The sequence below is a fragment of the Borostomias antarcticus genome (assembly GCF_949987555.1).
Source record: "Borostomias antarcticus genome assembly, chromosome: 5".
In the NCBI taxonomy this organism is placed as follows: Eukaryota; Metazoa; Chordata; class Actinopteri; order Stomiiformes; family Stomiidae; genus Borostomias; species Borostomias antarcticus.
Genome location: NC_140238.1, coordinates 13,514,136 through 13,526,925, shown reverse-complemented (window position 1 = coordinate 13,526,925; position 12,790 = coordinate 13,514,136). Strand labels below are relative to the sequence as shown.

Sequence of the window (12,790 nt, the reverse complement as noted above, 5' to 3'; positions counted from 1 at the left end):
AACATAAAAACATAAAATCCGCACGGATGCATAAATGTAAAGTAGTGGATACACAGCTAGTGCTTGTAAGTGTTAAGCAGATGGCCTTTCTGTGTGAGGTTAAGGTCAAGGAGACCCATGTCCTTCCTCTAAGCAAACAATACCCATACTCTATGAGAATAGCTGTGAACACTTTGTTTTGCTCCCCCCACCTCCCCCATCACCCACTCACCTCATCAGGAGTGCCCACCCCCTTCCTTTCTCGTTGTCCAGACTTTTTAAACACTAGTTGGACCATCGCCAACACGCTTCTCCCAGGGTCCCCACCGCCTGCCCCAACCTCCTACCCCTCTTCACCAGCCAGGGGTGTCCAAAAGCTTCCGTTCTAGGAGGCCCTGCTGCAGCAACTAAGGAAACAATTGGTGTCATGGAGGGCATTCATCGCTCTCCCTCTTAGCATTGGTGTGTGTTTGCTGCTTTGGACCAACACTCCATCTGGTTCCTTCTCTTCCTTTGTTGACTGCGAAGCGAGTTTGCATCATCCAAGCTGAATGTATTGTATTCCAGGCAAGTGAGGAGCTATACACCACACTTCCACACAGACAAGAAAGGTTGAATTTGATTCTATGGGTATAGTGAAAGATCTAAATGTTGGTTCACAGAGAATCGCAGCCTGTTCATGTCTGTTATAGATCGCAGGTGAGAGACTGACGACATACATTTTAACACTGGACAGCATGTGTGTCAGATAAAATCAAACAAGGCCTCAATGTAATCCATGCTCTACACACTGCACCTGGTAAACACACGTTCTGAAGTTAGGATGACCGTGTGAAAGACGGGGGATGAATTTCTGGCTCTTCCAAAGGGGCTTGCATAATCTATCCTGTCTTAAGGTCTCCAAGATTTTTGAAGCTTTAGCTCACTCTCACTTACACTCTCACACACACACACACACACACACACACACACACACACACACACACACACATACACATGCAAAGCACACACACATATCGCACGCACGCATACACACATACACACACACACACACACACACACACACACACACACACACACACACACAAACACAATACAAGAAAAGGAAACTCAAAGATCAGATAGTCTAGCCTGTGGGCATAGGATTCCTGAACCTGTAGGAGAAAGTATTAGAGGCTTGAGAGTTTGACACTCTGACTCTGATGTAACTTTTCAAGGACTGTGTGTGTCAAACATCTGTGTGTGTCAAACATTTGTAAGTTTTTTTTATTTCTCTTAGCAAATTGCGAATGATGATATGTTAGTCTTTGCCACTATTTGTTGCCTGTGATCTGTCATTCAACACATCTGTGTAAGATTCAGCAGCTCATCACACCTAGGCTTAATTTTTCTCTGTACACATGCAGTAAATGCACATACTGTATGACTCCATTCAGAGAGGTCCATGCACCAAACAAGGACTTAAAAGTTGACCTTTGCTATAATTCTAACCTCGATTCTAATTATTTTGTTGGTGCTGACAAGTCAAAAAGGGTCTCTGAAAATGATGTCTGGGTATCGATAACGATACATGGGTCACGATACAATACGTATCACGATACATTGCGAGACGATACGATACAATACATATTGTGATACATTGCGATGCTCTTCATAACTTACTGAAAGCTTTAAAATACAGCTGAAAAGCAACTCCATCCCCGCTCCCTGGAGGTGATCCTGAGGGCGAAGGGAATGTAATCCATTTAAAACATGAATTTACATATGACAGAATTCTATCCTTAATTTATATCTATTCCCTGTCTTGCTCTGTATATATTCCTTGTGTACTTTTTTTTTTTTACTGTTTCGATACTGTACTGCGGAAAATGTATACATTATTGCGGGAAAAAATATTGCTGTATTGATTTTATTGCATAGTCCTACTGAAAATTGTGTATTACGTTATGCCACACTCGCACTATTTAAAGTTTGTCATCTAATCGTTTCAAGGTACCACCTCAAAATGATTGGATGACCTAGCTGCCTGTCAACCTACTTATTTGTTGGGGCTTGTTTGGATTTTCAAAATCTTTCTGGTAGTAGGATACAGCAAGGCTTGATTTCTGACAAGAAGCAGTTTTACTAGTTTCTGTCTCCATTCCTATCCGTAGCCATTAATAATTTAGTTTGTATGCCTAAACAGAAAGCTAACCTGCTATTTGCAACAAAATCTATTAGAACCCGGTGCATTTAAGCAGACTCTTACAGTTAACTCCCCCCTGAACATTCTGGAAATATGTACATTCCAAATCCTATACTTCCAGCGGCAGGAGATCGCAGGATAGCAGATTGCAGATTCTGTGATTTTGCTACCACACAACAACATATCTCTTGATAGACTTTTGTAATTGTAGTTGACTTGCTCTCCATGTATTGTAACAAAATGTTGTGTGTGTGTGTGTCAATAGACTGACGGCGTAGCCTGTGAGAAGATAATCACCACATATGTTGTGCCAGTAATAGAGTATGTGGTAGCCTATACATTTTGTCAACTGTGAACGCAGTAATGAAGAGTGAAGAGTAATATGACACATTCACTGAATAAATATTACCTTTAAGCATATTGTAAATGGTAAAGGTAAAAGCATATCTTTAGTTGAGTGTAGTTCTGGTCCATTGAACATTATCAGTTCATGCCTCAGCATATTGCCAATACTGATTTTCAAGTAAAGTAGGTCCTGCCTTGCCAAAGACCAACTCGGACCCTGTTATGTAAAATCTGAGGGGTCTATGATGGTATGGTTTTTAGCTTTGTGATGACCCAGGTAAAAGCTATTTAACCGACCAACTTCAGACAATGGCATCCATTTGCAGACTATCCCAACACCAACTGGCTGGTATGCACGCAGTCTTTCCAGCGCATTAGGAATGAATCCCAAATGTAAACATACTGTACTAGCTTTCAGCCCCAGCGCTTTTCTTTCACCCACAGGGTTGAGAATTCCACTTATTTGCAGATTAGCTGACTTGAACAGTTCATTGAGGGAGTTTTTAGAGGACCCATCACTTGTGCATTGCCGGGATGGGGGAATACTTCATAAAATCGGGTGGAATGAACTTTAATTTGTTCGTTGATTCGTCCGTCACACTGTGCCAGAGACCACCAGTAGGGGACGCTTGCCAAAGGCCATTTTTGTGCGAGGCTAGTCGAATGAGCGAATGTCCCTCTCTTCCGTTGTTGACCTGCAGTTCTATGTTGCTACCACAAGAGGCAGTGGTCCCAGAACATCAAAATAAAAGACTATGACACCATTGGTTTTCAAGAGCTCTGGTGGCCTAGTGGTTAAGGAGCTTGTCTACCATGCTGATTGTTGGGAGTTCAAAACCCACTGAACTTTGGGAGTTTAAAACCCATAGGTGGTGTGGGGTGTGAGGGGGCGGAGTCTTGCCTCCACGCCACGGACCCCACAACTCAGCCCCTGAGTGGGCTAGAGACACACTTGTCTTCACCGGTGGGGGCAGGTGGGTACCCCGGGGAGGGGTCCACAGCCCCTGACCCAATATGGCGTGAGGGGGTGGAGTCTTGCCACCACACCACTGTCCATGCCACAGACCCCACAAATCAGACCCTGAGAGGGCTAGAGAAACACGGTCTTCACTGGTGGGGGCAGGTGGGTAGCCCGGAGAGGGCTCCACTGCCCCCAACCCAATATGACACGAGGGGGCGGAGTCTCGCCACCACACCACGGACCCCACAACTCAGCCCTCGAGTGGGCTAGAGACACAGGGTCTTCACTGGTGGGGGCAGGTGGGTGGTCCGGAGAGAGGTACACTGTCCACGACCAGCTCTGACCCGAGGGGGCGGAGTCTCGCCATCACGGCACTATCCACGCCAAGGATCCCACAACTCAGCCCCTGAGTGGGCTAGAGACCCACGGTCTTCGCCAGTGGGTGTATGGAGATTGCCTGGAAGTAACTGCACTACACCCGAACCGCTCTGACGCGACGGGGCGGAGTCTTGCCACCACACCACGGACCCCACGGCCAATGGGCCTAGGATATAGACACTTAACTACCGTCGGAATGGTGGTGGAGCATCCATCGGGGACCCGCTGTAGGTCCGCTAGCCTTGTGTTATATTCCGCAGGAAGTCCACCAACTCGTCCATCGGGGACCCGTTGTAGGTCCGCTAGCCTTGTGTTATCTGGGTTTATCCCTTACCTTTGTCCAGAAACAGAAGTTGAACCAATTACAGCAAAAAAGCTAACATTACAGGAATCATCAGTGTAACTGCTTTAGCCACTGACCGCTACCATTAATGTTATGGAAGCTGCTGCAAGTTGTTGTGAGCTCATGAGCTAACTGGCTATCCCGCTCTCATTGTGCTGGATTAACATTGGAACTGATATGTGCAGGTGACAAGACCCATCTTTATTTATCAGACAGTATTTCATGTAATTTCAATTCACAGCTATTTCAGTGCCACGACTAGCTTCCGTCCTACCAGTCCTGAACAGAATCAAGTCAGCCTCGCACCTAAGCCAGGCTGGACCTGGCCTGGTTCCCATTGCCAAGTACATTTTACTTTGCACATAAAAAACTGTGCTTGCTGTAAAAGTATAGTCTATTCTACCTGTCTACTTTCTGAATCCACAGAGCTCAGAGCTTGAGGTGTTAAGTAACTCTTTTGGTGCCTGTTCTCAATGTTAGGATTCTCATAGGTTAGTATCAAGAATAGGTGCATTGTGGGTACATTGGTTATAGTCATTATATTTCGCAACATAGATCAGATGACTCTTAAGTGAGTATGTGGGGTTTGATCGCAAAATGTACTGTTGTGCTCCCTGCTTCTGCGATTGAAGTCAGGGTACGTGCTTAGAGACTTGCACTTTGAGACTCTCGCTTCATAACGACTGAAGCTACATGTATTGTATAATACTGTAGTGACCCAGGAAAAGGAGTGGATCAGCAGGGGAGAGGGGTGGGTTCGCTCTGCTGGGGTATATACTGTAAGGGGCTGCGTATTTCAGAGTCCAAGTCAAGTCTCCAGTCACAAGCAAACGAGCTCAGGTAGGGTCTCCAGTCTGTGTGACTTGAGTCCCCATCTCTGTCTCAAAGAATACAAACTGTTCTCATGTTATAGTAATACATTCATTATTGGAATATATTGTTGATATCAACTGGGGTGGTTATCATCAAACCATTTGAGTTGTAAGTGCACTACATTTAACTCCCAAAATGTGCTTTGAATTTACCAGTGAAATGGATACACCTTAAACTGCAGAATGTTAATGATTTGGAACCTTGAGCTTTCTCTTGTTACAGTAGCAAGAGTAGTATATGTGGCTTATCTTCTTATCTTACTATGAAGGCAGGAACCTCTGTATGTCCATTTGTCCGTCCTTCTCACCATTATTTCGGGAACCCACGCTGTATGAAGTTGATATGCGGCAGGTGTATTGCTCGGTACCCTAGGCCTAGAACATGTACTGTCGCGTAAGTTGTTTGGATCAGCGGTTTGTGAAAAAACAAAAAAACAAAAAAAACCTGTTTCGGCCCATTCCCAACAGTCACTAGGACCCAGTGTGGAGCTCCGTTCTCTTGCCAAGCTGGGACAGGACCTGGAGTGGAGTCACTGGAATGGAACACTTCTCTGGCATCAAGGAAGGAGAGTGGGTAGAGTGTAATAATGCATAGCAATAGCCTCAACGGCCTTTATAAGGGTGCAGGCAGAATAGCCACAGGCCCCGACCGGCAGTAGTTTTTTGACATTGACAAACATTTTTTTAAGGTTAAGCTGGTCATGAGTACTAATTATGGTGCCAAAGGACAACAAATAAACATGCCCACGTTGGATGATATTCTCAAAGTTCTTTATTCAAAATGAAATAAAATCCCTGCAAAATTGTATATATTGTATGTACAAAATAATCTTACAAATGTTAATAATTTAATCATATAAAAGTATGCTGGAGTTCTATAAAGTGGAGAAACGAATGGAGCAAGACATGGTCAAACATGGTCAAATGTTAAGAATTTTGTTATTTGTTGATGAAGAAACAAACGCTTTTAATTCTATCAATCCAGATAAGTACCATAGAAAGTACTAAAGCCTTCATATAATGCTGCAGGTCAAGTAAGACTATTTGAAATAGAATGATGGGTCCTGTGTGTCCTAGATGTTCTCTTAGACTAACAGCTACACAAAATAACAACTAGGTATAGTTCCTGTGTATAAAATTCAATAAGGGTTGAAGATATTAAGGTGTTCACACCTGCTTCGTATGTTCACAGTAGTCAGTCCAGGTGTCAGTTTGGGACATAGTCATTTGACCTTTGTACATATGACTGCAAATGCCCTCATGGATTTGCTATCTGGGACACTGCTCATAGGTCACAGCTGGCATAAAATACACAACTAAACAGTATGTTTGAGCTGAAATACACAGCTCAATTTTTTTTTTCTTCTTCACAGATTACGGTTTCAAGTTACACACCGATTAATGTTTGTGTATGTGAAAGAGGCCGCAGGAGAGATAACAATTACTGAGGAGTTATATCTATGGGTGAGCACAGTCAACTGTCTCATGACTAGCCTTACTGTACATCAGGGGAGCATTGATCTATAATACGTTAACCTTGACCACCCACGTGAGTTATGTTACAGTCATTAATGCCAGCACGAGCCCCCTTAAATAAACACAGGCGGCAAGGTCATGTCCTGGACAAAGCCATGTTTGGATCTACTGTCAGGCACTTTTCCAATGTTTACATGACAAATACAAAGAGCTCACAAAGGGAGAGACTATTGAAAAGTAAAATGGTTATTGTGACACAAAGGACATTTTATAACCTCACAAACAAAGCAGCCGTCTGGCCTGTACAGTAGCTTGAACAGGTAAAGTTAATTAAACCGGATAGAAAATGCTTTAGGGGAAAGGCATTTCAGTCACAGGAATTACTCAGAACCTTCAATGGTCAACATTGATGCATTCAAAATAGGCTTGCTGTGATGGTTAATTATAAACAAAAAAAGAAACCATGGGACAAAGACCAAGACGTGCTCTTACAGTATGTCACTAGCAGCCTGGAAGCGCAAAACAGGAAACAGGCCTTTAAACTCACAAGGTGGTTTTGTGCTCTGACGCAGAAGGATGGTGTGAGAACCTGTCTCAGGAGTATGGGTGCCACTTGGGCAGGATATCCACTTGGCTGAAATGCCTTTAATGGAACAGCCATTAAAGACATGCAAGTCCACTCCGAACTGGTCCAAAAATACTTCAAGGCTTTACTTTCCAAGTTCCCTCTCTGCAATTGGTTCTAAGGACTCTCAAATGATTCCCTTGCCCCACCTATAACCCCTAAAGCAGTCAAAACAAACATCTATTTACATAACTTGCAGTCAAAACAAACATTGAACTCCAACATTTAAAGTAAACATGGATTTCACACAGTGAAACAAATGTATAATGGAGACAGAAAATTGGACTCCAAACTCCTTATCCAATTTAAAAGAAAATGCTTGGCTCAGGAAGTGAATAATCTGTTTTCGAATGGACTTCAAACTCATTGGGTGATGAATTGTGCAATGTGAGAGATTTAAGCCAGTATACCATTTATAAAACACCTGCAATTTCCTTCATCTTATAAATACAACAAACACACCAATATGGTGAATATAAATCAACTGGGAACAGTCCTATAGAGAATTGTCATATTTTCTGTCATTTCTTAGAAAAGAAGGGAAGTTGAAATTTTGGACACATTGAAGCAAAATGTTATGAATTTGTTATGAAAAAAAAGTTGAATACAAAAAGACAACTTTATCAGTAGGTCAAACATGTCAATCGGTCTGGTCTTCTCCAAACATCAAGCATATTACTGATATGAGACTAATTGGAATACAACTTAACTAAATAAGTCCATGTAAAGCAGGCTTCATCTTTTCATTAGATTGATTGAGGTCAGATACTGTAATGTGCATTGTCTTCAATTTCGTATAAAAATGGCCATCCTCTATCATATCCAACTTATGTCAGAAAAAGGAATACTTTAAACCATGTGTTAGTATGAAAATACAGTATACATTGTCATAGCAATACTTCATCTCAATCCCAATCTAAAACTAGAGAACAGCAGCATGTGATAGCTCCAACTCACAACTGTTTCTCAGGACTCTGTGTTATCTTCCTTGGTATATTCCTCCACAAGCTTCTCATAGGAGTGTCCGTGTTCTGAATCATCACTCGTGAACACAGACCCTTCTGACTCGGAGACCTGCTCCTCTTTGGAGTCCGTCTCTGACTCTACATTCTCATCGCATGTGGTAATGGACAGTTTTGCTTTGGCATCGTTGTCATCATCGTCCTCAAGGTTGTTATTATGCAAGTTCTCCTCATCAATAAAGGTTATATTTGCATTCTGGAAGATCAAGGACTGGTAGTCTTTTGAGTCCCATGTCCTATGGCTGCCCATACTGCAACCTCCCACCCCTCCAAGGCTACCTCCTCCACTCTCCTGGTCAACATCTTTGTCTAGCTGGTTCTCGTACATCCTCTCTTGGTCACCCTCTCCCTGGTCCTCAGTCAACAGCATACCGTTCTCTGAGCCCAGGAGGTAGTTCTTAGACTTTGAAAAAGCTACAGTGACCCGGTCGCTAAAGCTATAGCGTCTCTTCTGCCGTGGTGATCGGTCCAGGCTGAGGATGGTGTGGCCATTAGAAGTGACTGCATCATTGCAACTCTTGGAGCGACTCATCTCCTTTGTTTTGGTGCCAGTGGCACCATTGCTGCAGTGGCTCACACCGTTTTTCTTGGCCCCAATCTGCTTGATGAGGTCGTTGTAGCCCTCTTGTTTCTTGGACAAGAAGCTGAAGATGTTGACATCGTTGGCAGTGGGTGGCAGGCGTGGGCTGGCCTTGTTGCTTTCCTTGTAGTGTCTCAGCTCATCAAGGGATAGCTTCCGTCGCTTCCGTCGTTTCTTCAGAGCCTTGTGGGCCTCTACTACCATACGAACCTTCCAGTTGAAAAACAGAGAGAGCCAAGCCAGGCCAAGGTAAATCCACACCTCAACAAAGTACCGGTAAAGAGTGGGGTAGTCGGCATTTGGATCCACACCTGAAATAGAGAGTAAGAAGGTGTGGCTTAAAACTAATACCCTACCATTATTCATATTTGCGCAGGATAAGGTTTTACCATGACATCTTCCATCATTCAGAGTCAGGGCTGTACCTAACTCTAAATTGAGTGAGTTAAATCAGATTCGCCTGTTCAAACCAGAGATTTGATGATTCTTTTCTCCTTTTTTGTTTTCATATGCCTAGGCTGAGGGAAGACCGTGGGAGTCGGCACAGCTGTCAAACTTAAAACTCAAACTCACAGGCAGCGCAATAAAAGACGCCTATTTTTCTTGCTATACATGCATCATCTAGCCCACAATGTGCATTGACGATAATCTCCTCAACTGTGCATTTCAAAGCGTGCGCGAATAGGCTCATGCGTTAGGCAGCAGTAATTAAGGAAATGTTTTGGCCGTCACTAAAGCATTTTCGCAGATGTGAGAGCTCACTGTCTATGGGAAAACTTTTTTTTTCCAGCGGATATCTTAGGCAATAGCCTACAAGAAGATTGATCTAGGAAAGCAGTTTTGTGTTGCGATATTCCGTTTAGGAAATGCCTGTGATTGCTGGCGCATACAGTAGTAGGCTAGGCTCATAGTGGAGGGGAGAGGGGTTCCTTGCCTTCTTCCCTCCGCTACAGTATATCAGTCTTAAGTCTCCTTTTACTGCACAAAATAGCAATGGTAATAGCCTAAGTTTAAAACGAATGACTGGCCTGTCCTAAATAAATCACAAGGCAGGTGACATGGTCTTAGGCCACCAGCCCATCTTGACAGTGGAGCAAAATAACAACTGCTCGACCTCAAAAGAATCTCAGTCGACTTAAGGGTATCCAACTGATGATTCGACTCATCAGCTTTCAGGGGGAAGCCTTATCCAGCAGAGCATTCATACGGGACAATTTCCTATTTTCGGCTGAAATTCGTGACCCGTGTCCAGAATGTGAAGTGAACATAAAGGTCAGGGATTCTACTTTCTAATACATCTGCAGCAGTCGCTCACTAGCTAAACATTCAGATGTTTATTCGCTCAGGACTAGTATTAACAGAGATCAAGATTATGGAGATTTCCAAAAAACAGTAGGTTCTTACAACTGGAGTAATTGATCATAGACTGTATAAGATCACATTAAACACAAGATTAAACTGACTCATCCCAGTGAACTATCTTAGATTGTTCACAAACGTATTGAGGAATGTGTGTTTAATATGATATTCGTTGTTATTTTTTATTCTATATTCTCCATTATTGTCTTGGATTGAACATGGGTTAATTGAATAGAAATATGTGTACACACACACACACACACCTGCACACACACACCTACACAAACCAGTAGCTTAGTTAAGAAAGGGAAAAGGGCTTACCTGCAACAAGGTCACCAAAGCCAATTGTGGTCAAAGTGACAAAGGAGAAGTACAAGCCCTCTATGTAGGTCCAGCCCTCTTGGGACATGAACACAAATGGGGGAATGACCAGATGCACTAGCACGCCCCAGAGTATGAAGATGGCTGTGCAGGTAAATTGTGCCTTACGCTGAAAAACAAAAGAAAACACAATAGTAGAATTGGGAGGGTAGATTCACCAGTCAGGGCTAGGGGAGTACTGGATAAGTGAAACTTTAAAGCCCAGATCACGGACAAACTGATAAACCATATGAGAAAGAATAAAATTGTATGCCCCTTACCAGTGAAACTCCTCTCTTGGTAAGATACTGGCCCAGGTGCTTAGCCCTGCCACCAAAGAACTTTCCAAGTTCACTGATCCAGGTAAGACAAAGTGGCACCCCAAAGAGCCCGTAGAAGATGCAGAACACCCGTCCTGCTGAGGTTTTCGGGGCAATGTTACCATAACCTTTAAAAGAAGAATAAGAAGTAAGGGTGTGTGTCCACCAATGAGCTGTATGTAGCTACACAGCGCCAAGCTCACAGCTGTTGGGAACACACTAGGAAAGCTCTGGACGCTGTATCCATCAATGAGCTGTATGTTGCAAAGATGTTTTTTTTGTTAATAGATATCGATAGCCATTTTTGTTCTATAATTTATATTTCCATCTGAAATGTTTTGTAACGTTCCAAGGCAATTTTTCGACCCGATTGGTCGACTGAGCTCAAAGTGACATTGAAGCGTTGGGCTTTAGCCCAAAAACAAACTTTTTACAACTGGAAAAAAAAAAGCCAAGTGCTATAGTGCTAAAAGCGCATAGAACACAGGTTTTATCTGCAGAGCTCGAAGTGTGACCTACCCATTATAAACAACGAGAAAACGGTGCCAGCGTTAAAATACAGCTTGTTTGTGGACACACCCATTTTTAATTTTGGCATTCAAAGCATTAGCATTGTAAACCTTAAAGGGGAATGCCACTGCAAATCCAGAATTTCCAAGTGACATACTGAATTCCATTTAGTGGAGACTGCTCAATATTCACCGCTCTTTAAGTCCAGAGCTTTGGATTTTCTGCAGTGTTCCCCTTTAGATTTAGGGTGTGTCCACCTAGCTATCTGTATGCAACTGTTCAGCGCCAAGCTTACAGCTGTGTAGAGTAGGGCTGTCACGGTGAATACATTACTCCAGTGGTACAAAAGGGTGGCACCACACCATAGTATGCGATATTGCAGCTTTTTTTGTTGCTATTCTACAACAGCTGGCTCCTCTGTATCTAACTGAACTCCACCATGTTCATAGCCCAGCTAGGGCACTCAGGTCAAGCAATCAGCTCAAAACCAGTGGTGACCAAGCTTTTGTAGTTGCTAGTCCCAAGCTGTAAAAATGCAGTAGGCTGTGAAATAGTCTACTGCTGCATATTAGAACTGCCCAGACTTTGGATGCCTTTAAGTCTTTGCTGAAAACTCACCTCTTCTTAGTGGCCTTCATCTCATGATGAGCTTAGCTGCGGTGCTAATACAGTAATTTCTGTATGTTTTTTTCTTTTTCTTTCCTTTATTGTCTTATTTGCCATTTATTATATTGTATTTTGTTGTTTAGTGCCTTAAGCACATTTAAATTGATGATTAGTTGCTTTATAAATGACAGTTATATATATATATATATATATATATATATATATATATATATATGTATATATATATATATATATGTGTGTGTGTGTGCACCCTATTCATTTCAATACATTTCTATCAAACAAAAACATAGTGATATTGCTGCTGGAACGGTACACACAATTAAACATATCTATGCAGGCTACAAACATTAAAAATAATAAAGAAAATATACATATAAAATAAATATAGGCTAATGCTTTTATGAAATGGTTACCAAAGAAAGACAAGACAAACTGTAAATTAAAAGGCAGAGGCCTACTAATTTCCTTTAGCCGTGAGAATGGTCATGGTAGAACGGAAACATTTGAACCCGCCTAATAATTAGACAAGAATAATAGTCTGGATGGAAGACTCCCTTTGACATGAATACAGACTTATGGTGGATAACATTGCCTTTTTTCATTGCTAGAAGAAGGCCTGAAGGCTGAAACATCTATTTAAAGAGAAAATGCATGAAGCCAGAGTAGCAACACTTTTTTCCTGTTTCTGCTTCCAGTGATCAGCATCTCCCAGTAACCCTTGGTGTGCGTTTATTTTTCTACACATCATAACACTGTCATGTACAAAACAAAACTTAAGTACTTCTTAAAGGAGTAGTAAAGGGAAAATGCATGTTTAGCCCTGTTTTAGGGTTACTTGTGATCATACA

General features: G+C 42.4%; 1 protein-coding gene across 1 annotated transcript in view; it reads right to left on the bottom strand.

Moving 5' to 3' along the window:
• Window positions 1-5,865: 5,865 nt before the first annotated feature.
• LOC311309102 (potassium channel subfamily K member 5-like) overlaps window positions 5,866-12,790 on the bottom strand; it is a 28,030-nt gene continuing 21,105 nt past the window's right edge. The window contains exons 3-5 of the mRNA XM_084438268.1: window positions 10,767-10,933; window positions 10,447-10,615; window positions 5,866-9,077 (exon numbers count right to left, since the gene is read on the bottom strand). Of these exons, the coding sequence (XP_084294394.1) occupies window positions 8,131-9,077; window positions 10,447-10,615; window positions 10,767-10,933 (1,283 nt within the window). The 3' untranslated portion in view covers window positions 5,866-8,130. The remainder of the gene's footprint in view (window positions 9,078-10,446; window positions 10,616-10,766; window positions 10,934-12,790) is intronic.